The sequence below is a fragment of the Pollicipes pollicipes genome, unplaced genomic scaffold (genome assembly GCF_011947565.3).
Source record: "Pollicipes pollicipes isolate AB1234 unplaced genomic scaffold, Ppol_2.1 Scaffold_4295;HRSCAF=5057_pilon_pilon_pilon, whole genome shotgun sequence".
Classification (NCBI taxonomy): domain Eukaryota; kingdom Metazoa; phylum Arthropoda; class Thecostraca; order Pollicipedomorpha; family Pollicipedidae; genus Pollicipes; species Pollicipes pollicipes.
In genome coordinates, this window is record NW_023596461.1 from 39,337,913 (window position 1) to 39,361,397 (window position 23,485).

Here is a 23,485-nt window from a genome sequence, read left to right on the forward strand (position 1 = left end):
AGCGTACCTCATTAGTGATGGAATGAATCATGAGTAAAAGCCCAAGTAGGCCCGCTCCGTAAGCACCACCAGCCATAGCCACGACCACCAAATTGCCAACCGAATTATAATACACCACTTAAGGTATCAGAGATATCAATTTATTTTGGTGCACTTACTATGATTGCGGTTCTAAAAAAGATTGGGTATTTGAACAGCAAATTTGATTTTCATGTCATTCTTCTCATGTACTTCCACGGGAGTGATAGAGAATAGCTGTAAAATTGCACGGGGCTCAAGTCCCCAAAAGTGTGTAAAATTTCCCCTTTGTGCACTGTAAAATGCCCAGGCACCAACAAAACGTTGGGCTTGACAGGATTTGACGATATGTGGCAGCTGTACTTAATGAGTGCTACAAGGCTCATTAGTATTGGTGACGTCAACGTGTAGCTTCTTGACGGGCTGGGGACGTTGGGAGCGGCGAGCCGGGTCCGCGTGCCGCCACTCGGCGCGCGTGCCTGTGACGGCCGGTCCGGCCTCACCCGGCAGACTCGCCGATGCAGCTGTCCTCGGCCAGTCTGCAGCTGCCCAGTCTGTCGTCGGTGATACAGCTGGGCGACCCCGGCGAGCGGCAGGCCTTCCACCAGTACCGGGTGTCCCGCGCCGTCGAGCCGGCAGCAGACCTGGACAAACACCGACAGCAGCAACGTACGTCACGTCAGGCTGCTGGCGCCCGGTCCGGTCCGGTCGCAGGAGGAGTCATCGGGCGCGCGGGCTAGAAGTCTGGTCCGGTCCGGCCGCAGGGGAGTCGGTGGGCGCGCGGGCTCGAAGTCTGGCCCCGGTCCGCCGCAGGGGAGTCGGTGGGCGCGCGGTCCCGGGGTCTGGTCCGGTCCGGCCGCAGGGGGGTCGGTGGGCGCGCGGTCCCGGGGTCTGGTCCGGTCCGGCCGCAGGGGAGTCGGTGGGCGCGCGGTCCCGGGGTCTGGTCCGGTCCGGCCGCAGGGGGGTCGGTGGGCGCGCGGTCCCGGGGTCTGGTCCGGTCCGGCCGCAGGGGAGTCGGTGGGCGCCCAGTGGTGCGGCGGTCACCGCAGTCGATGCTATGAACAGTGGCGTTGTGCAGTGTGCGTCATCCCACTCGTCACCTCGGTGGGTAGTTGTATTTACATTTGCACTCACGGCGCCACCACACATAACACTCGGCCTTTCTTAGGTCCGCCCGACCACCCGGGTCAGGCGTTGCGTGCTTTCACCCACTCCGGTTACCTCCTAAGTATGGGGCGGCAACGAAACAAGCCTCCCAAAATAGCCAAACCAGTCAGCTGACAACACCAGTCAGCATGGCCCGCCCACCCAGTCATCCAGCCATCGGTTAACGTGACCAATAATGTATTAGATGATTGGAAATTGCTCCTGGAAATGTGTATTCCTCTGCAGCATTTGACGTAATATGATCTTGGATGACCTGATTACATGTTACTTTTAGAACCGCATGAAGCACAGTAAGATACAGCAAATCATTATGAGAACATCCTTAACATTGCGTATTCTGGGGAAAAAGTAAGGTATCGGATACCCGCCTCGTGATGTGGCCGACGTGACGCCCACAAAATGGCAGTCACTCGGCAACTATCGAGGGTGGGATCACGTGACGCCCACAAATGGCAGTCACTCGGCAACTATCGAAGGTGCGATCACGTGACGCCCACAAAATGGCAGTCACTCGGCAACTATTGAGGGTGCGATCACGTGACGCCCACAAAATGCCAGCCACTCGGCAACTATCGAGGGTGCGATCACGTGACGCCCACAAAATGCCAGTCACTCGGCAACTATCGAGGGTACGATCACGTGACACGCGCAAAATGGCCGTCACTCGGCAACTATCGAGGGTGCGACCTTTTAGTTTTCACCAATGTATAAAATGTCTAGGGTGCACGAGTACCGTAAATTCCAGCGTCGAGCGCTCATTCACTTGAGAGATGTTCCTGGAGACGTAATGGGTGTATGGCATTGGGGCCTGACGACGCGCTTGGTTGTCGAGGCTTTATTGTGGGGCTTCCTCTCACCCTGGCATGAAGAGCGGGCACCGCGGGGAATCGAACCCCGTACCTCTGGTCTCCCATACGTGCAGCTTAGCTACTGAACTATCGGCACCCAATATCCTGAGCGGCGATATTGGTCGCGAAGTTTCTCTTCGCCTGACACTTTGGGTGGGACGCTTCCAGCAGTGTTTATTTGAGGAGCAGAACGACGTAGCTGATTGTCATACTGGCCACGGGGGGCGTATGTGTCGTTTCAGGACGAGCTGGAGCTGGGCGAGCAGGGGGAGACGGCTCGGCCCAGCGCCCCGCCCGCCGTGCCGCTGCAGGTGCTCGTCGCCAGGCAGGTCAGAGCACAACTGGCGCCCGCTGACGCTGACACGTATGCTCACACGCGCGCGCAGGCATGCGCATCCATGCAAACAGACAGACGAATATGCACCAGTGAGATTACCGCTGTGCTCCCAGACACTGCATGCCTTTGTCTGCGAGGACGCGGTTGAACGCGTTTGCTAGTTCGCATACTGTAGAAACGTCATGGGGTGGTCATTTCACCATGGCCTTCAGCTCGCCTGCTTCGCTCTAGCGTCTTCGAATCTGCGGAACCCCTTGGCGTTCGCCGCCGTACGGTTGGACGTCGCGGCAGCTGGGTGCGCCAGTGCCGCAGTGCGGCGTGTTCGTCTGACATGCGTCTTTCTCGCGCTGTCACAGGCCAAGTTCCTGGAGGGCGGCAAGGAGGTGCGCACGCCCCACTTCCTGGCGGCGCTGACGCAGCTCTGCCACAGCGACCAGCCGCTGGCCGAGCGGCTCTGGCTCGACTTCTTCCCGCGCGTCTGGAAAACACTCAGCGAGCGGCAGCAGCAGGTGCGTACGGTCTCTGAGGCGCTCTGTGTATGGTAGCGGTGAAGCGTGACTGTGCTCCGTCCCCTCCCCTCTCGTCTCCCCGATCGACCTCAATAACGGGACGTGTCAGCTGGCGCTGGTACGCGCCTGTGGCAGCGGCTGTCTTTAGCAGCATCCGTGCTGTCGGCTCATCACAGCTGAGGACTGATAATGTGTGAGCTGATGGACTCGATATGGGATCGGCCGCTGGGTGGCGCCTCCATCCCTGATGATGTGTGAGCTGATGGACTCGATATGGGATCGGCCGTCGGGCGGCGCCTCCACCCCTGATGATGTGTGAGCTGATGGACTCGATATGGGATCGGCCGCCGGGCGGCGCCTCCATCCCTGATGATGTGTGAGCTGATGGACTCGATATGGGATCGGTCGCCGGGCGGCGCCTCCATCCCTGAGATTTGGACCAGACTGCTACACGGGTTGTCCTGTGCAGCGAAGTAAGTATAGCATGGAAATTCGAGGTCGATCAGAGCTTATGAGGTTACTCTCTCAGCCCAGCCTAATCACACTGTCATACCAGACCATGCTCATCACGACGTATGCGGGGAATCCCACCGGCTTCACGCCTGTGCCAGCTAACGCAGCACCATTGTCGGAATCGGCCAGTTGATGATGTATGCGTGTTTCAGTCGCTGTCGGCTGAACTGGTGCCGTTCCTGGTGTCGGGGGCGCACAACATCCAGAAGGACTGCTCGCCGTCGGCGCTCAACACGTTTGTGGAGGCGCTGGTGCACTGCCAGCCGTCGGTCACCCTGAAGCCGTGAGTGAGCTGGTGTCGGTGCGCTGCCGTGTCCGCCGTGGCCGGACGGGAAACTGCGCGTGCGCCAGACCCAGTGTACGGTCCGCTGCTGCCTGCTTGTCGGATGTTGGGGGTTGAGGTTGAGGCTTAGGTGATTGGGGTTGAGGTTGAGGTTGAGGTTGAGTTGAGGTTGAGGTTGAGGTTGGGGTCGTATTGTGGCTGTGTGACGTACTGCGTCTCTTAATGTTGCCATGGGACCAGTTTAGGCCATGTTTTTCCAGGAGCACTATTGCATACTTGGTAGCAGCGACCCAAGTGTAATGACGCACTGTGCCGGTATTGTCATCGGTCTGTTTGCCATGCGCAGTTACTTCCTCATTGGTTCGTCATTTGAAAGCCAGCTGGTGTCGCGGTTGTAGCTGGATCTTGTTTGGCTCCCGGGTAACAGCATGCTTGATGTTATGTGGCTGTAGTCTTCGCCGCTTGGACCTGAAATAGCTGACTGCCGACAGCAGGGCAGTGTGACCAGTGACGGAAGGGCGGCGTGTGTTTGCGCCGGTCCCGCCCGACTGTCCGCCACCCCAGCTGATTCCCCGCGCGCTGGCACAGCTCAGCTGATGCCCGAGCCTTGCCTCTCCGGCCGCCCGGCCGCCGGCCAGACTGCTCTGTCGCGTGGCGGCGCGCAGGAGCTGGCGCCGCACCGCCCAACCGACTCTCGCCGCGCGCTCCAGGTGCATCATGCGCTACTTGGGCAAGAGCCACAACTTGTGGTACCGGATGACGCTGTCGCTGGAGCAGATGGCGCTGGACAGCAGCTCCCTTCAGCTCATCCGGCCCAAGAAAGAGGCGGCCGACATGTACGACTTCGAGCCGGCCACCAACACCAAGGAGGTGCGCCGACCTAGGCTGCCCCAGCTCGGTGCTAATGACGCTGCTGGGTAGTGTATACTGTACACGTAGTCCTGTTTTAGTGTGTGTTGACGTGAGGTGGACAGGAAAGAACCATTGACTGAAAACATCGACCTCTGTGTCGGCAGGTGAAAGTAAGTCCTTTCTATTACAATGTGACACAGTGCATGCGTGCGATGTGCTATCTATGCTGTCGTCTATAGATAGTAACATTGCAAGAATGTCTCTCATAGGCCTGCTTGCTGGTCGGCAGAATGGTTTCGTTTCTCCGGACCCAAAGCATGCTCAGTTCAGTCATTGATGAGAGGGGAATCACGGGCTTAGGATTTTTAAACATTCCTTGCCCGTGATTCAAAACCAGGTACCACAGATGTGTTGATTGTAAGGCACAGCAATTGTGTGTATCCTCTAGGAAATACTTCATGAACCTGTAGAGGCCGTTGGACTTCCCCCTCCCCCCCCCCCCCCCCCAGGTCTCTTCCAGGATAGTGGGTCGTCGTGAAGGCGTCGCCTGGCACCCTGTCTCTCCTCCAGAAGAGTCGGGGTCCTGGAGCGGCTGTCTGGCGTCATTGTGACATTGGACATCAGTGCGCCTGCTCAGGGCTAGTCAAGGGATCGTCTGACCCTCTCGCGTCCGCTCCAGGAGAGTCTGGAGATGGGCTGACTCCCGGCGTCTGCTCCAGGAGAGTCTGGAGATCCTGGAAAGCCTCTGCGAGCTGTACAAGCTCTTGCGTGAGGAGGACCTCTGGATCGGCCTGTGGCAGAAGATTGCCAAGTACTCGCAGACCAACATCGCGCTGGCGTACGAGCAGCAGGGCTTCTTCGAGCAGGCGCAGGGCGCTTACGAGCTAACCACGAACAAGATCCGGGCCGACTACGCCACGTCCCCGGCTCCGGTCAGCCTGCAGCAGGTGAGCGGCGGGCACGGCCGGCCGCTGGTCGGCCGCTGGTGGACGTGTCGCGGTCGGGCGGCCTGGTCGGCCGCTGGTCGACGCGTCGCGGTCGGGCGGCGTGGTCGGCCGCTGGTCGACGCGTCGCGGTCGGGCGGCGCGGCCGGCCGCTGGTGGACGTGTCGCGGTCCGGCGGCGCGGCCGGCCGCTGGTCGGCTGCTGGTGGACGTGTCGCGGTCCGGCGGCGCGGCCGGCCGCTGGTCGGCTGCTGGTGGACGTGTCGCGGTCGGGCGGCGCGGTCCGGCCGCGGGTCGGCCGCTGATGCCGTGGTGTGCCGGCTGGCCTCTAGTTCGACCCACAAGTGGCACGGTTGTCTCGGCTGTCTCGTGCTCGGATGTTGGGTGGCGTCCTTCGACCGGTGGTCCTTTGACCGTCGCGTTCGGTTCCACGTTACTGGCCGTGGGCTGAGCGCCGCCAAGTCGGCTGACAGCGGGCCGGATGGGCGCACTGCCACAGGAGATGATGCTGGTGGAGCAGCAGTGGATCCGCTGCTGCAAGGAGCTGAACCAGTGGGACCTGCTGCTCGAGTACGGCCGCTCGGCAGCGGCTGCCAGTCCGGCGCTCGTGCTCGACTCGGCCTGGCGCGTGCCCAACTGGGGGGTCATGAAGGACGCCCTCCAGCAAGTGGAGGTCAACTGCCCCAAGGAGATGGGCTGGAAGGTGAGCAGGCGCGCGACCCCGACGCCGCGACGGTCGCGGCAGCAGGACGGACTCAGAGCTAGTTTGGAAGCCGGGGGAGGGGGCGAGGTCAGAGTGTCGGCGAGCCGGGGGGCGGGGAGGAGCGAGGTGAGAGTGTCGGCGAGCCGGGGGGCGGGGGAGGGGCGAGGCCAGAGTGTCGGCGAGCCGGGAGGGCGGAGATGGAAGGGGCGAGGCCAGAGTGTCGGCGAGCCGGGGGCGGGGGAGGGGCGAGGCCAGAGTGTCGGCGAGACTGGGGGCGGGGTAGGAGCGAGGTGAGAGTGTCGGCGAGCCGGGGGGCGGGGGAGGAGCGAGGTGAGAGTGTCGGCGAGCCGGGGGGCGGGGGAGGAGCGAGGTGAGAGTATCGGCGAGCCGGGAGTCCGCAGCCGCCCGGTGTACGAGCCGTTGTCAACTGGTGATGGCTGGCGTCAGCACAAGTTGATGACCAACATGACACAAGTCGCACCGATGAAAGGGTGCCAGAAGTACTGCCATGATGCCGCCATTGTTGGTGAGATTTCCCCTGACGTAACCGGGTGAGGCTCGGTTAGGGCTCCAGGTGTCTGTCGCCACGTGTCACGTGCGAGTCGGACGCCGGCGAGGACGACGCCGGCTCGGACGCGAGTCGAGTCGGACGCCGGGCCCGTGCCGGGGTAGCGCACTGACGACTGGCGGGCGCGGCGGCAGGTGAACCTGTACCGCGGCTACATCGCCATCTGCCACCCGGAGGAGACGCACCTCTCTAACGTCGAGAAGCTGGTCGACCTGGCCACAAACCAGTGCATGAAGGAGTGGCGCAAGCTGCCCTCCATCGTGTCGCACGTGCACGTGCCTTACCTGCAGGCGGCGCAGCAGGTGAGAGAGCCGCGACGGGTCGGTGGGGACGACCTGACCCGATCTGACCTGGCCCGATCCGGCCCGACCCAACACGACCCGACCCAAACTGACCCGACGCGGCCCGACCTGACCGGACCTGACCTGACGCGGCCCTACCCGACCTGACCCGGTCCGCCACATGCACGCCGCCCATCATGTGAGGGCGAGTGTGGGGCTTAGTGTGTCTGTAAGAGTGTTATATGCGCTGGCTGTCGTGCTGGCTGTTGCGGAGGCAGCTGCGGCATAGAACAGCAAGGGGTTGTGCCGGGATGGATGGTGCGTGTCTTGGAGAGCTGCGTGGCCCCGGCTGACGCCGACCCCGACCCGGCAGATCATGGAGCTGCAGGAGGCGGCGCAGATCCACCAGAACCTGCTGCACAGCCGGCAAAACGCCGTGCACGACATGAAGGCTATCGTGAAAACGTGGCGCAATCGCCTGCCGGTCATCAGCGACGACCTGAGCCACTGGAGCGATGTGTTCACCTGGCGCCAGCACCACTACCAGTTCATCGTCAAACACTACAGCGAGCAGGACCAGGGCGCCAACAACCAGAGCATGCTGGGCGTGCACGCCTCGGCCCAGGTGGGCGCGCAGCGTGGCGCGGCGCCGCCGGCGCGGACCGGCCGGGCGCCGGCAGCTGGGCGAGGCGTCAGGTGGCCGTCCGGCCGGGCTCGGCTGGGGGAACTGCTGTGCTGGCGCCCGTATGGTTGTGTGGTGATGACTGGTCAGCCAGCTGGCCAGCCGCCTGTGGGTTGCGGTTATTGGCGAGCTGCTGCCTTACCGGTCTGCGTGTGCTGCTCTGCTGTTCCGACTTTGGTTAGCCGCCGTGCTGTCTGTGTGGGTGTGCTGGTCCAGAGGCGGTCTCCCGCGGTCGGTCGGCCCTGCTCCTGCCAGCTGTGTCTGTGTGGGTTGGCTGGTCCGGAGGCGTCTCCCGCGTTCGGGTCGATCCCGCTCCAGCCAGCTGTGCCTGTATGAGTGTGCTGGTCCAGAGGCGGCTCCCGCGGTCGGTCGCCCCCCCCCCCCCCCCAGCCAGCTGACCTGCCACCCTCTGTACCAGGCCATCATCCACTACGGCAAGATGGGCAGAAAGCACGGCCTGATGGGCGTGTGCCTGGAGAACCTGAACCGGCTGCACACGATCCCGTCGGTGCCGATCGTCGACTGCTTCCAGAAGATCCGCCAGCAGGTCAAGTGCTACCACCAGAGCGCCGCCGGACAGGGCATGAGCAAGACCGAGCTACAGGAGGTGAGGGATGCCCCCCCCCCCCCCCCCCGCCGCCGGACAGGGCATGAGCAAGACCGAGCTACAGGAGGTGAGGGACGCCCCCCTCCCCCGCCGCCGGACAGGGCATGAGCAAGACCGAGCTGCAGGATGTGAAGGACGCCCCCCCCCCCCCCCCCCCCGCCACCACCGGCTGCGCTGCTTTAGCGTTTTTCCGCCCGTCTATTGTTTTGCAGATGTAGTGGTGACCTCAGCGATTGGAATGCAGATGTGTACGTTGTCTGCCTGTGAGTGAGCAGTGTGCTGGTTGCTGTACGCGAGGCCCGGGAGGATAAGGGGCTCGCTGACCTAGTGGTCAGGAACTTGTGCTCCCGGACAGAGCGCCGTGGCCCGCTGCTTGTGTCCTGGTCCCTGGGCGCTGACACCACCAGCGAAATAACCGAGAGAGGGCTTCCGACGCGCGCCCATACCAAAGCCGGCATCATTGGTGTGTGCCCCCCTCAGGGCCTGGAGGTGATCGAACACACCAACATGAAGTACTTCACCAAGGAGATGGTCTCCGAGTTCTACGCTCTGAAGGGCATGTTCCTGTCACTCGTTGGTAAGCCCGTCGAATCCTAGGTCAACAGTTAAGCCGATATCCATTTGTCTCCTACGCACGTGTTTTGGCAACAGTGATATCGCTGCCGTCCGCTCCAATGTGTGACGGCTGGGACTGCTGCCGGTCACTGCGAGATGCAAACCCTCTGTGAAATGCGGGCGTTCTGCGCGATCCATGCCGACCCACTGTTTCGTCATTCAGTCATTACTAGCTCACAGCTCCACTGTTCCGTCATTCAGTCATTACTAGCTCACAGCTCCACTGCTTCGTCATTCAGTCATTACTAGCGCACAGCTCCACTGTTCCGTCATTCAGTCATTACTAGCTCACAGCTCCACTGCTTCGTCATTCAGTCATTACTAGCGCACAGCTCCACTGTTCCGTCATTCAGTCATTACTAGCTCACAGCTCCACTGTTCCGTCATTCAGTCATTACTAGCTTACAGCTCCACTGCTTCGTCATTCAGTCATTACTAGCTCACAGCTCCACTGTTCCGTCATTCAGTCATTACTAGCTCACAGCTCCACGGTTCCGTCATTCAGACGTTACTAGCTCACAGCTCTACTTTTCTGTCACGACTGAATTTCGACGCTCTGATCCACGGACCCGCCGACCCGTATCTGTCCGTCTGCCTGTGTGTCTGTGTGTAGCGGCTACCGCTGACCTCCTCGCGGCCCGCTGACCTCCGCGCGGCCCCGCTGACCTCCGCGCGGCCCCGCTGACCTCCGCGCGTTCCCGCTGTCCGCCGCGCGGCCCGCTGACCTCCGCGCGCGCGTCCGGTCGGCAGGTCGCTCGGACGACGCCAACAAGGCGTTCTCGGCGGCCGTCCAGATGGACGACACGCTTTTCAAGGCCTGGGCGCTGTGGGGCGAGTTCATGGAGTCGTCGTTCTTCCGGGACCCGAGCAACCTGCAGACAGGTGTATCGGCCATCACCTGCTTCCTGCACGCCTGTCGACACCAGAAGGAGAACAAAAGCCGCAAGTACCTATCCAAGGTCGGTACCCAGTCGCTCTCCGGAGGACCTCCTCTGCCCGGTACGGGCGGTGCCTGGTGCTCTGGAGGACCTCCTCTGCCCCGGTACGGGCTGGGCTTGGCGCTTTGGAGGACCTCCTCTGCCCGGTACGGGCGGGGCCTGGCGCTTTGGAGGACCTCCTCTGCCCCGATACGGGCGGGGCTTGGCGCTCTGGAGGACCTCCTCTGCCCCGGTACGGGCTGGGCTTGGCGCTTTGGAGGACCTCCTCTGCCCGGTACGGGCGGTGCCTGGTGCTCTGGAGGACCTCCTCTGCCCGGTACGGGCGGTGCCTGGCGCTCTGGAGGACCTCCTCTGCCCGGTACGGGCGGTGCCTGGTGCTCTGGAGGACCTCCTCTGCCCCGGTACGGGCGGGGCCTGGTGCTCTGGAGGACCTCCTCTGCCCGGTACGGGCGGTGCCTGGTGCCCTGGAGGACCTCCTCTGCCCCGGTACGGGCGGTGCCTGGTGCTCTGGAGGACCTCCTCTGCCCCGGTACGGGCGGTGCCTGGTGCTCTGGAGGACCTCCTCTGCCCCGGTACGGGCGGGGCCTGGTGCTCTGGAGGACCTCCTCTGCCCCGGTACGGGCGGTGCCTGGTGCTCTGGAGGACCTCCTCTGCCCCGGTACGGGCGGTGCCTGGTGCTCTGGAGGACCTCCTCTGCCCCGGTACGGGCGGTGCCTGGTGCTCTGGAGGACCTCCTCTGCCCGGTACGGGCGGTGCCTGGTGCCCTGGAGGACCTCCTCTGCCCCGGTACGGGCGGTGCCTGGTGCTCTGGAGGACCTCCTCTGCCCGGTACGGGCGGTGCCTGGTGCTCTGGAGGACCTCCTCTGCCCCGGTACAGGCGGGGCCTGGTGCTCTGGAGGACCTCCTCTGCCCCGGTACAGGCGGTGCCTGGTGCTCTGGAGGACCTCCTCTGCCCCGGTACGGGCGGTGCCTGGTGCTCTGGAGGACCTCCTCTGCCCGGTACGGGCGGTGCCTGGTGCTCTGGAGGACCTCCTCTGCCCCGGTACGGGCGGTGCCTGGTGCTCTGGAGGACCTCCTCTGCCCCGGTACGGGCGGTGCCTGGTGCTCTGGAGGACCTCCTCTGCCCGGTACAGGCGGGACCCGGTGCTCTGGAGGACCTCCTCTGCCCGGTACGGGCGGTGCCTGGTGCTCTGGAGGACCTCCTCTGCCCCGGTACGGGCGGTGCCTGGTGCTCTGGAGGACCTCCTCTGCCCTGGTACGGGCGGTGCCTGGTGCTCTGGAGGACCTCCTCTGCCCCGGTACGGGCGGTGCCTGGTGCTCTGGAGGACCTCCTCTGCCCGGTACGGGCGGTGCCTGGTGCTCTGGAGGACCTCCTCTGCCCGGTACGGGCGGGACCCGGTGCTCTGGAGGACCTCCTCTGCCCGGTACAGACGGGACCCGGTGCTCTGGAGGACCTCCTCTGCCCCGGTACAGGCGGGACCCGGTGCTCTGGAGGACCTCCTCTGCCCGGTACAGGCGGGACCCGGTGCTCTGGAGGACCTCCTCTGCCCGGTACGGGCGGGGCCCGGTGCTCTGGAGGACCTCCTCTGCCCGGTACGGGCGGTGCCTGGTGCTCTGGAGGACCTCCTCTGCCCGGTACGGGCGGGACCCGGTGCTCTGGAGGACCTCCTCTGCCCGGTACGGGCGAGACCCGGTGCTCTGGAGGACCTCCTCTGCCCGGTACAGGCGGGACCCGGTGCTCTGGAGGACCTCCTCTGCCCGGTACGGGCGGGGCCCGGTGCTCTGGAGGACCTCCTCTGCCCCGGTACGGGCGGTGCCTGGTGCTCTGGAGGACCTCCTCTGCCCGGTACGGGCGGTGCCTGGTGCTCTGGAGGACCTCCTCTGCCCCGGTACGGGCGGTGCCTGGTGCTCTGGAGGACCTCCTCTGCCCGGTACGGGCGGGACCTGGTGCTCTGGAGGACCTCCTCTGCCCGGTACGGGCGGTGCCTGGTGCTCTGGAGGACCTCCTCTGCCCGGTACGGGCGGGACCTGGTGCTCTGGAGGACCTCCTCTGCCCGGTACGGGCGGTGCCTGGTGCTCTGGAGGACCTCCTCTGCCCGGTACGGGCGGGGCCTGGTGCTCTGGAGGACCTCCTCTGCCCCGGTACAGGCGGGACCCGGTGCTCTGGAGGACCTCCTCTGCCCCGGTACAGGCGGTGCCTGGTGCTCTGGAGGACCTCCTCTGCCCGGTACGGGCGGTGCCTGGTGCTCTGGAGGACCTCCTCTGCCCCGGTACGGGCGGGGCCTGGTGCTCTGGAGGACCTCCTCTGCCCCGTACAGGGGGCGGGACCCTGCTCTGGAGGACCTCCTCTGCCCCTGGGTACAGGCGGTGACCCTGCTCTGGACCTCCTCTGCCCGGTACGGGCGGGACCCTTGCTCTGGAGACCTCCTCTGCCCCGGTACGGGCGGGGCCTGCTCTGGAGGACCTCCTCTGCCCCGGTACAGGCGGGACCCGGTGCTCTGGAGGACCTCCTCTGCCCCGGTACGGGCGGGGCCTGGTGCTCTGGAGGACCTCCTCTGCCCCGGTACGGGCGGGGCCTGGTGCTCTGGAGGACCTCCTCTGCCCCCGGTACGGGCGGGACCCGGTGCTCTGGAGGACCTCCTCTGCCCCGGTACGGGCGGGGCCTGGTGCTCTGGAGGACCTCCTCTGCCCCGGTACGGGCGGGGCCTGGTGCTCTGGAGGACCTCCTCTGCCCCGGTACAGGCGGGGCCTGGTGCTCTGGAGGACCTCCTCTGCCCCGGTACAGGCGGGACCCGGTGCTCTGGAGGACCTCCTCTGCCCCGGTACAGGCGGGACCCGGTGCTCTGGAGGACCTCCTCTGCCCCGGTACAGGCGGGACCCGGTGCTCTGGAGGACCTCCTCTGCCCCGGTACAGGCGGGACCCGGTGCTCTGGAGGACCTCCTCTGCCCCGGTACAGGCGGGACCCGGTGCTCTGCTCTGCCGTGATACCGCTCAGAGCACTGCTTCCCACCGCGGCGGCGAGACATCTGACGCGCCGGCCTAGTCACCATACCTGTCTGATGCCGCCACCGGCACACCGCTTCAGGTGCTGTGGCTGCTGACGTACAACGACGAGGCCAACACGCTGGCGGAGGCGGTGGAGCACTATTGTGCCAGCGTGCCGCCCATCCATTGGCTGCCGTGGATCCCCCAGCTGCTCACCTGTCTGGTGCGCAACGAGGGCAAGCCCATCATGAACCTGCTCACCCAGGTGAGCACACGGACCGGGTCTCACCCCAGTGAGCATGCAGGCCGAACACAGGGGTGCCGCGTGATGCTAACCAGTGCATGCGGACGCGCCCACAGGAAGCTCACGGTGTATGTATGGCTTGTTCGGTGGGCAGCGGGGCAGCGACTACTGGGAGCGGCCTCGCAAGCCGCTCTGTACCTCTGTGTGTGCCCGTTGGCGCTGCAGGGTCGTCCGGCGCCGGCCGTTCGTGCGGTGCTCTGCGGGCCGGAGACCGCTCAGCTGTCCGCCCGGCCCACTCTGACTCTGACTGTGACTCCGTCGACCGGCTCTGACTGACTGGACCCTGTTGGACTCTGACTGACCGGCTGACTGTCGGCCGCCTGTGACGCGGCCTCTGCTCTGGGCAGGTGGGCCGCACGTTCCCGCAGGCGGTGTACTTCCCGATCCGCACGCTTTACCTCACGCTCAAGATAGAGCAGCGGGAGCGGCACAAGACGAGCGGGCAGAGCGGCGGCGCGGCGGCGGCGCGTGACAGCTCCGACCCGGCCGGCTCCTCAGGTGCGTCCGGCCACGCGGCGCCGATCCGGTAGACCAGGGCTGCAGCGAGATTCCCGGTTGACCACGCCGACTCACCCGTTTCTCAGACGCGCTGCGCAACATGCGCTCGGATGGCCGGTTGGAAATGTGATTCGCTCGACGGCTCAATTTGACCCCCCCCCCCCCCCCGCTCCTCTCCTGAAGATCGAAAATTAAGACCTAGGAACACCCAATTCACTAAGTGGAAAAGGATCTGTGGGAACTTAATGGTATCAAATTTGTAGACTCTACCTTTACCTTTTTTGCCTTTAGCATGTACTTTTTATCATTACCATTGGGTCAAATGAGATGAAAGTCGAGTTCGGTGCGCGAAGTGCCCTGAGAACTCCTCGAAGTGCCCTAAGACCTCCTCGTGCAGCCAGCCTTTACCTGAATACATTTTGTAAGCAAGAGGTCACTTGGGTATGACATCAGATCAGGGATTTTATTGTGCCCCTAAAAGTTCAAGATGAACAAAAAACTTTGCGGTTATCTTTATATTTGAGTTCAAGATGAACGTCGCGAACTACTCTATGCAGCATGTTGCGCAAGACAAAAGGTGGATCACGGCTGTTTTTGATCAGTGACCTGACCTGAACATTAAGTTAAGATAAGACTACTGGTGACGTCCTTTAAGTCAAGAAATTCGAAGTGAGCGTCAAAACTACCTCAGCAAACAAGTATTCTGGGAAGAAGGCTGTTTGGTTTTGATACCTTCATACCTGACCCACCTTTAAAATATTAAGTTGTTATCCTAATTTCAATTGTCTTATTGTCTAGCAAATGATGTGTAAGCTGCATGACTTCGTCTAACACTCCGTTGTCGCGTCATAGAATGCATTGCCATAAAAGAACATCGGCAAGCGGTTCAGCCCTCATTCTGTACCAGCCAAAGGAGCGCGTATGCGTCGGAGCGCCGTGCGTCAGTGTACCAGCGGCTGGGGCGGGCTCGGCGTGTGTGGCGCGCGCGGCTGACATGGCGCGCGGCCGCCAGGTGACGCCAGCGGCGGCGGCGGCGGCGGCGGCGGGCCGACACCGACGGCCGCTGACGCCGGCTCCATCCGCGCCACGGCCCCCATGTGGCGCTGCAGCCGCATCATGCACAACCAGCGCGACGTGCACCCGACCATCCTGTCCAGCCTGGAGGGCATCGTCGATCAGGTGGGCGCGAGCGGCTGCCGGCCGGCCGCGTGGCCGCCCCTGGCGCCCCCCACCGGCGCGTAGACTTGGCAGAGAGCGCCGCAGCCGGTCGCCAGGCCGGCGCGTATTGCCAGTGTATGTGTGTTTGCGTACGTACAAAATGTGCGCCGAAGAGCGTAACACGCACACGGGTGTGACGAAGTAATATGTGCTGCGTCTACGTAGACAATCGTTGATGTGACATGCTCATGTTGTTGAATTCGCTTAACGTGCTATGCATTCGATGCCCGTATAGTTATTTACAAAAACGTACCCAACATGCATATGCATTTGCGTACAAGCAGATGCATATGCTTTCAAGGGTTATATTAGTTTTTGATAGTGGCGCAATGTGTGCTTGGCAAAATTTGTAATCATGTGATGATTGAACTACGATGCGCCTAGTATATACAGTATGCAGTGCTTCCGAGGTGGGACGGCTGTCTCCATTGCTCCGATTCTGTATGAGCATGTGCGTTCCGTCACTGGAGGTGATCTGATTCGGGGAACAGCTCCGGGCGGCGGGTGTTCGCTGTGCGGCTGGGCTGTTGCCGTGCCCGAAAGCCCAAACAACAGACAATTGATAGGAGCGAGTCTGTCTTGTCGTAATGACACGTCGGCCTCCCTCTCGCGACCGCCTTTGCCTGACGGAGTGGGCGGGGAGTGTCGGCCTGCGGCGTCTGACCGCGCCGTTCGGCTGCAGATGGTGTGGTTCCGAGAGAACTGGTACGAGGAGGTGCTGCGCCAGCTGCGCCAGGCCCTCACCAAGTGCCTGGCGCTGGCGTTCGACAGCCGGGGGGCCGTCACCGAGGCCACCATCACGCCGCACACGCTCAACTTCGTCAAGAAGCTGGTGGCCACCTTCGGCATCGGCGTCGGTGAGGACCCTCCCGCTCCCCGGCCGGTGCCCCTCTCCCCGCCCCCCACTCCCCGGCCGGTACCCCTCCGCCCCCTCCACCCCTTCCCCGGCCGGTACACCTGCACCCCTCCCCGGCCGGTACCCCTCCACCCTGCTCTCCGGCCGGTACCCCTCCACCCTGCTCTCCGGCCGGTACCCTTCCACCCCGCTCCCCGGCCTGTACCCCTCCACAAGGCGTCGGACAAGGGTCAACTTCGCAGTCTGCGGCTCGTCTTAAGCCTTGACCGCTGGCCGGTGGCCATGATGGTCGGGATTCACCGACGGAGCTGTACCAATTGGGTTTTTCTCTGTTATCTCGACCTCGTAAACAGCACACACTGGATAGGATTGTGTTCGTAAGATGAGGTTATATCATGAAGTTCGATAAATGGAAGATAAGTTGTGATGAATTGGTGGAGCATTCGTCTTCATCCTGTGGCCCTGGGCTCGATTCTGTCACCAGCGTCTGAGTTGTTCATGCTGTCGTCGGTTGGCGAAAGTCGTCTTGCTCTCCGGGTCCCAGGTGGGAAAGGCCGTGCCTTTGCTGATGGCGGGAGCGTGTCTGCCGCGATTCGGTTTCGTCCGGACGCTGCGGGTGGCATGGCTGGGCCTCCTCTGACGTGCCTTTGCTGATGGCGGGAGCGTGTCTGCCGTGATTCGGTCTCGTCCGGACGCTGCGGGTGGCATGGCTGGGCCTCCTCTGACGCTGTGGCGTGCGTGCCGCCGGCAGAGAACGTGAGCAGCTCGGTGTCGGCGTCGCGGGACGCCTCTGCGTCCGAGTTCGCGCGGCGCGTGCAGGCCACCGTGCAGGACCCCGTGTTCCAGCGCATGAAGGGACAGTTCACGTCCGACTTTGACTTCAGTCCGCCGGGCGCCATGCGGCTACACAACCTGATCCAGAAGCTGAAGAAGTGGATCAAGATCCTCGAAGTCAAGATCCGACACCTGCCCAAGTACGTCGTGTGGTCGAGAAAGCGGAGATGCCCTTAAGATTGTTTCTTGTCGGTCTCTTGCTCACGTTGCTGCATATTTGAAGCTACGAAGGTGGGGCTTGCTCGCCGGTGCGAGATTGTATCATTAAACAGGCAGGAACAGCGAAACCTCACTCCCGTAGTAATACCAGTGCGAGTGATGTGTGCAGGTCGCTGGCGTCAGTAAGCAGCCCGGTAGGTGATGGGCCAGCACCCGTGTGCTGCCGACCAAATCGCCCTGCGTATGTCGCTGGCGCCGGCGAGGCCGGTCCTGCGCTGAAATGAGTTCAGTTGAGCAGAGCCGATCTCAAGTTGTGCGATATTTCTGATAATGCGTGTGTACGTGTGCGTTTGACAGGCAGTTCCTGATCGAGGAGAAGTGCCGCTGGCTGAGCAACTTCAGCTCCCAGACGGCCGAGATCGAGATCCCCGGCGAGTTTTTGCAGCTGAAGCACTCGCACTACTACGTGCGCATCGCCCGCTTCATGCCGCGCGTCGAGATCGTGCAGAAGCACGGCACGGCCGCGCGCCGCCTGTTCATCCGCGGCAACAACGGTACGGACACCGCGCTGGGGCCCCTGCATTGGTCATCCCCCGTCCCATACACGGCTCTTCTACACTGGCCATCTCCCGTCCCACACACGGCTCTTCTACAATGGTCATCTCCCGTCCCACACACGGCTCTTCTACATTGGTCATCTCCCGTCCCACACACGGCTCCCCCGCACTGGTCATCTCCCGTCCCATACACGGCTCTTCTACACTGGTCATCTCCCGTCCCACACACGGCTCTTCTACATTGGTCATCTCCCGTCCCACACACGGCTCCCCCGCACTGGTCATCTCCCGTCCCATACACGGCTCTTCTACATTGGTCATCTCCCGTCCCATACATGGCTCTTCTACACTGGCCATCTCCCGTCCCACACACGGCTCTTCTACACTGGTCATCCCCCGTCCCACACACGGCTCTTCTACACTGGTCATCTCCCGTCCCACACACGGCTCCCCAGCGCTGGCCATCTCCCGTCCGATACACGGCTCTTCTACACTGGTCATCTCCCGTCCCACACACGGCTCTTCTACATTGGTCATCTCCCGTCCCACACACGGCTCCCCCGCACTGGTCATCTCCCGTCCCATACACGGCTCTTCTACACTGGTCATCTTCCGTCCCACACACGGCTCTTCTACACTGGTTATCTTCCGTCCCACACACGGCTCTTCTACATTGGTCATCTCCCGTCCCACACACGGCTCCCCCGCACTGGTCATCTCCCGTCCCATACACGGCTCTTCTACACTGGTCATCTCCCGCCCCACACACGGCTCCCCTGCACTGGTCATCTTCCCTCCCACACACGGCTCTTCTACATTGGTCATCTCCCGTCCCATACACGGATCTTCTACACTGGTCGTCTTCCGTCCCATACACGGCTCTTGTACACTGGTCATCTTCCGTCCCACACACGGCTCTTCTACATTGGTCATCTCCCGTCCCACACACGGCTCCCCTGCACTGGTCATCTCCCGTCCCACACACGGCTCCCCCGCACTGGTCATCCCCGTCCCACACACGGCTCCCCCGCACTGTTCATCTCCCGTCCCACACACGGCTCCCCTGCACTGGTCATCTCTCGTGCCACACACGGCTCCCCTGCACCGGTCATCGCCCGTCCCATCACGACTTCTCTGCGCTTGTCCCCGGTCAGGTGGGGAGTAACATTAAGAGACCGCCCTCATTGCAGAGCGGATTCATCTGATAGTGACGCTTCCCCTAGGCACGGTCTCCCAGCGCCTGGTTATGAACGATTTAAGAGACCGGCGTCCCCGAAAGTGCGCCTGACAACCATGCTCTCGGCAGGCAAACTGTACCCGTACCTGGTGGTGAATGACACCGGTCTGAGTGACGCGCGCCGCGAGGAGCGCGTGCTGCAGCTGCAGCGCATCATCAACCACTACCTGGCCAAGATGAAGGTCAGCCGTTGCCTCCCCGAGCCGCCGCCCGCCACCGACAGCGCCGGCCGGCCGGTGTTGTGCTGTCTATGATGGACGCGATGTTTTCAGATCTTTTCATATTTCGTTATTGAGTTATGTGGTATGGTTTCCGGGGCGGGTGTGCCCTGAGCGTGTTGTTGGTTTTTTTGCAACACAAGGTCAAAACGAGCCGGCACCGCCACCTGTCAGTCTCTGTAAGTGCGTCATCGGGCCCGAGCGTGGCTCATCGCTCGGACGGGTCACTGTCAGCGGTGGGGTTGGCTTTGGAGGGTCGCGCCGACCATCCACCGGCCATGGCGTTAGCCGTGCCGTGCAGGCGGTGCCGGGTTAGGTGCTGACCGGCTCGTGGGCGGCGGCTGGGTGCCGACGCCGGCGCTGACCCGCCACCCGCCGGCAGGAGACGTCGCGTCGCTTCCTGAGCTACACAGTACCGCGCGTGGTGGCCGTCTCGCCGCACATGCGCCTCATCGAGGACAATCTCTCATCGATGGCGCTGCTCGACATCTACAAGCAGCGCTGCGTTCACAAGGGCATCGAGCACGACGCACCCATCTCCCGCTACTACGACCGCCTGGCCTCCATCCAGGTGGGCGGAGCTGAACTGTGGACCGGTGCCGGCTGCTGGACTGTGGTCTGGTGCCGGCTGCTGGACTGTGGTCCAGTGCCGGCTGCTGGACTGTGGTCCAGTGCCGGCTGCTGGACTGTGGTCCGGTGCCGGCTGCGGGACTGTGGTCCGGTGCCGGCTGCTGGACTGTGACTCGGTGCCGGCTACTGAACTGTGGTCTGGTGCCAGCTGCCAGAACTGTGTACTGACCTGACCTCTTTGCTCGTGTTTGCCGCTGCACACCGGCTCAGTGTGGCCAGCTCCCCTGGCCAGCTATCCTGACGCTGTGTGTGTTTGCAGTCGCAGGGGGGCAGCACCTCACACCGCGTGCTGCGCGAGAGTCTGCGGGAAGTGCAGAACACCATGGTGCCGCGCACACTGCTCCGCGACTGGGCCTTTTTCACCTATCCCAGCGCTACCGCCTACTGGATGTTCCGCAAAACGGTATTGGTTGGCATTGGCCACACGCAGTCGAGCCCGGCCGGACCCTGGTCCATGGCGGGTCCGGCCGGACCCTGGTCCATGGCGAGTCCGGCCGGACCCTGGTCCATGGCGAGTCCGGCCGGACCCTGGTCCATGGCGAGTCCTACCGGACCCTTGTCCATGGCGCGCTCAAATATCTGATGGGATTCGCTCACCTTCCGTGCTGATAACCGCGAGCCTGGCTCACCTTCCCTGCTGATAACAGCGAGGCTGGGATGGAATAACAATTGTACGTCGACTGAGCGTCGGGTGAAGTTCCCCGCGCATCTCGTGTGGGGCGCGAGGCAGGACTGGGGTCCACTTCAGTCGGGTCTTATTGTCGGCCCAAGCAGCGGCTCCCCTCGGTCGCTGTTGACGTGTGGATGGTGTGGCGCAGCTGCAGGTGTGGAGACAGCGCTCCACCTTGTCATGCCTCTCCTCTGTATGCCAGCTGACCATCCGCGGCTGGACCCGCGCCGACCTGCTCGCTGTGGCAGCTGCGGCTGGGCCCTTCTTCACTGTGTGTGGGGTGTCAGCCGCGGGAATCATCGCGTTAAAGTCTGCATCAGCTGTGGCTAGTCTCCTGCCAGCTGTGCTCCGGCGCTCCGGCCGTGGCCGTCGTGACCGCGCGCGTGCGGTGTGTACCGGCCGCGCTGACCGCGCTCCCCTGCGTCGATCAGCTGACGCTGCAGATGTCGCTGCTGGGCGTGGCCGAGTACGTGCTGCACCTGACGCGGCTCTCGCCCGACATGATGTACATCCACCAGGACTCCGGCCTGGTCGCCGTCTCCTACTTCAAGTTCGAACTGGGCGATGCAGCAGGTAGTTGCACTGGGCGACGCGGCGGGTAGAAGGAAGATCAGTTAGGGGCCTCTGAATTCGGCTGCCTGTTCCTCGCTGCAGGCGTCAAAGCTTCGGTCGGCCAGCCGCCGCACCCGTTATGACCTGCGGCCCGGTGTGTGTCTGTGTGCGGGAGAGCTGGTGGCCAGCTGGCCAGTCCCGTTATGACCTGCGGCCCGGTGTGTGTCTGTGTGCGGGAGAGCTGGTGGCCAGCTGGCCAGTCCCGTTATCGCCTGCGGCCCGGTGTGTGTCTGTGTGCGGGAGAGCTGGTGGCCAGCTGGCCAGTCCCGTTATCGCCTGCGGCCCGGTGTGTGTCTGTGTACAGGAGAGCTGGTGGCCAGCCGGCCAGTCCCGTTATCACCTGCGGCTCGGTTTGTGTCTGTGTGCAGGAGAGCTGGTGGCCAGCCGGCCAGTCCCGTTCCGCCTGACGCCGAATCTGGCCGAGCTGATGACCCAGATCGGCGTGATGGGCCCATTCACGGCAGCCATGATCTCCACCGCTCGCTGCCTCTCGCAGCCAAACTACAAGCTGTCCTCCATCCTGCGTGCCGTGCTCAGGTGAGACGCCCGACAGAATACCCGGGTCAAAACAGACGCACCGCCCCGCAGGGCGCTCAGGTCAAGCACGCCGCCCCGCAGGACGCTCAGGTCAGGCACGCCACGCCACAGGACGCTCAGGTTAGGCACACTATCCCATAGGACGCTCAGGTCAGGCACACTACCTCACAGGAAGCTCAGGTGAGGCACGCCAACCCACAGAACGCTCAGGTCATGCACCGCCGCGAAAGTACGCTCAGATCATTTCAGGGAAAGGTCGCTGCGGACCATGCTTAAATAAATCGCTTAGATAAATCTCACCATCTGCATCAGTTTGTAACGCGCGTCGTGCCTCTGTCAGCCCGGGTTGGACTGCTGAAGGGGGTACCGTTGAGCTGGACTGGGCATCGGCAGCTTCTCCGTCCATGCACGCAGCCTTGCCCCAGCTATGCCGTCCGGGCCATTGACGGGGGTTTGCGGCCGGCGACAGGGATGAGATGATCGCGTGGCACCGCAAGAAGCAGGAGGCGTCAGAGCCGGACATCAGCGGCGAACAGCTCATCTCTCTCGTCACCAAGGCGGTCAGCGTCATCAGCGGCCGGCTCAGCAGTCTCTCCACCTTCGAGGGCGCCGAGAGCAAGGTCAGGGCGGGCTGCCGCTGGCCCAGGCCGGCCGGGTGGACGCGGCCGAGGCGGCCGATGGCCTGCGCATGACGGCGGTGGCTCACGTAAGGCTGGGATTATGTTTGGCACATTGGTTATGCACACGACAGAGCCGCAGCTGCATAGGCCATGGCGTGAGAATGGTGGGTAGGCAAGGCGCTTTGGAGCGTGAGGAAAGGAGCATGATTGTCTTGCCATGTTTCGTGGGGAATATGCTCGTGGGGAATACGTCCGTCGTACTCCTGTGCATGCGGACACGGGAGTGGCAGGTGTTGTCTGCGCGTCGTCGGCGAAGTTTTCGACTGATCTGTGGTGAGCTCTGGTGGTTTTGCCTCGTCGCGGAGGATGGCATACTTGATTTAATATGGCCAGAGTGATACCGTTTGGCCGGACAAGATACCGTCCCATGCCGCCTTCGCGATAGGATTGGTGAGAATTTCGCCCTGAAGGCGGGACTGGCGGCCGGCTGATGAGTGGCTTCGTCAGCGCGCGCTGTGTCGTGCTTCGGACGGCGCCCTGCCGCAGGGCGTGTCACGTCGGCCGGTGCAGAGAGCTGCGGCTGGGAGCTGCGTCTGCCACGCGACGGCAGGCGCCCCCCTGACGCCCTGGCTGCACGTGTTTCAGGCCAGCACGCTGGTGGCGGCAGCGGCCTGCAACGACAACCTGTGCCGCATGAACCCCGTCTGGCACCCGTGGCTGTAGCGTCTGCCTGCGCGCGCTGCCGGCCCGGTGTGTGGCGGCCCGAGCAGTGTGGCGCTGGCAGAGCGCCGCACTGGACGGGCCCAGCGGGGCTCAGCGCCGGCTGCTCAGGCGCCCTCAGCGGCCGAAATCCACGGAGCCGGCCGACCGCGCCACTGCCTCCCACCCGCGTCGGAAGATCAGGCCGCAGTTATCTGTCGGCGTGGGTCCCAGCTGTTGTGTCTCTTAGGTGGGCGAACAGCGCAGCACCTTCTGGCTTCGGTCGAGTTCGTTTCACCCTGTCTACTTTGCCATTTGTTTTCAAAGGGCGCGCCAGTAGCCGGTGGCCGCGGAGTGCTGGCGCAGCTGGAGGCTGCTGGGCCCTGGAGCCATGCTTCCTGGGCCCTGGAGCCCTGCTTCCCGAGCCCACGAGCCTTGCTTCCTGAGCTCTGGGGCCCTGGAACCCCTGAATGGTGTGTGCTGCCGTCATGGTGTCACGCTGTATGGTGTATGTATGTAAGGGGGTGTCATGCTGCCGCCGCTGGTGCGGTATTGTGCTATAACGCTGCCGACATGTTCACGGTCTGGTGTACATGCAGTGTCGTATATCTCGTGGCTCGGAAATTGGCGTCACTGGGCGTGTGCCACGTGCATTTTCATTGTGATGGATATTGTGTATAGCCTTTTCACGAAACCCCGCGCGCAGTGTGGACAATCATGCCACATGGGTCAGAACCATCTTCAGGCGCCACTTCCATGTAAATCCGGGCTGCAGCTTTTGCGAGTCGTCTCCAACTTCCTAGCAAATGTGTATAGGATGGCATGCGCACCACTCGATCGTATGATCTCTCGCCTTTTCTAATAATGGCAGCATTGTTCTTTACGCATGTCCATGGCAGGTCCATATGGAATAAATGCGTTTTGACATCATATGAGCCTGTGACCAAATGGGAGCGGTGGCCGGTGGGTTATAAATATATGACCTC

The 23,485-nt window shown here is 62.9% G+C and overlaps 1 protein-coding gene across 1 annotated transcript in view; it reads left to right on the plus strand.

Annotated features, from left to right (window-relative positions):
* Nipped-A (Transcription-associated protein Nipped-A) overlaps positions 1-23,429 on the plus strand; it is a 113,398-nt gene extending 89,969 nt beyond the window's left edge. Inside the window, 26 exon segments of the mRNA XM_037220554.1 lie at positions 529-668; positions 670-687; positions 2,276-2,362; positions 2,727-2,879; positions 3,545-3,675; positions 4,386-4,545; positions 5,247-5,474; positions 5,970-6,173; positions 6,876-7,043; positions 7,396-7,647; positions 8,123-8,311; positions 8,792-8,888; positions 9,677-9,885; positions 12,951-13,115; positions 13,502-13,652; positions 14,665-14,831; positions 15,553-15,727; positions 16,478-16,700; positions 17,077-17,273; positions 18,583-18,695; positions 19,114-19,302; positions 19,621-19,764; positions 20,463-20,604; positions 21,012-21,180; positions 21,650-21,800; positions 22,446-23,429. Of these exon segments, the coding sequence (XP_037076449.1) occupies positions 529-668; positions 670-687; positions 2,276-2,362; positions 2,727-2,879; positions 3,545-3,675; positions 4,386-4,545; positions 5,247-5,474; positions 5,970-6,173; positions 6,876-7,043; positions 7,396-7,647; positions 8,123-8,311; positions 8,792-8,888; positions 9,677-9,885; positions 12,951-13,115; positions 13,502-13,652; positions 14,665-14,831; positions 15,553-15,727; positions 16,478-16,700; positions 17,077-17,273; positions 18,583-18,695; positions 19,114-19,302; positions 19,621-19,764; positions 20,463-20,604; positions 21,012-21,180; positions 21,650-21,800; positions 22,446-22,523 (4,100 nt within the window). The 3' untranslated portion in view covers positions 22,524-23,429.
* Positions 23,430-23,485: the final 56 nt, after the last annotated feature.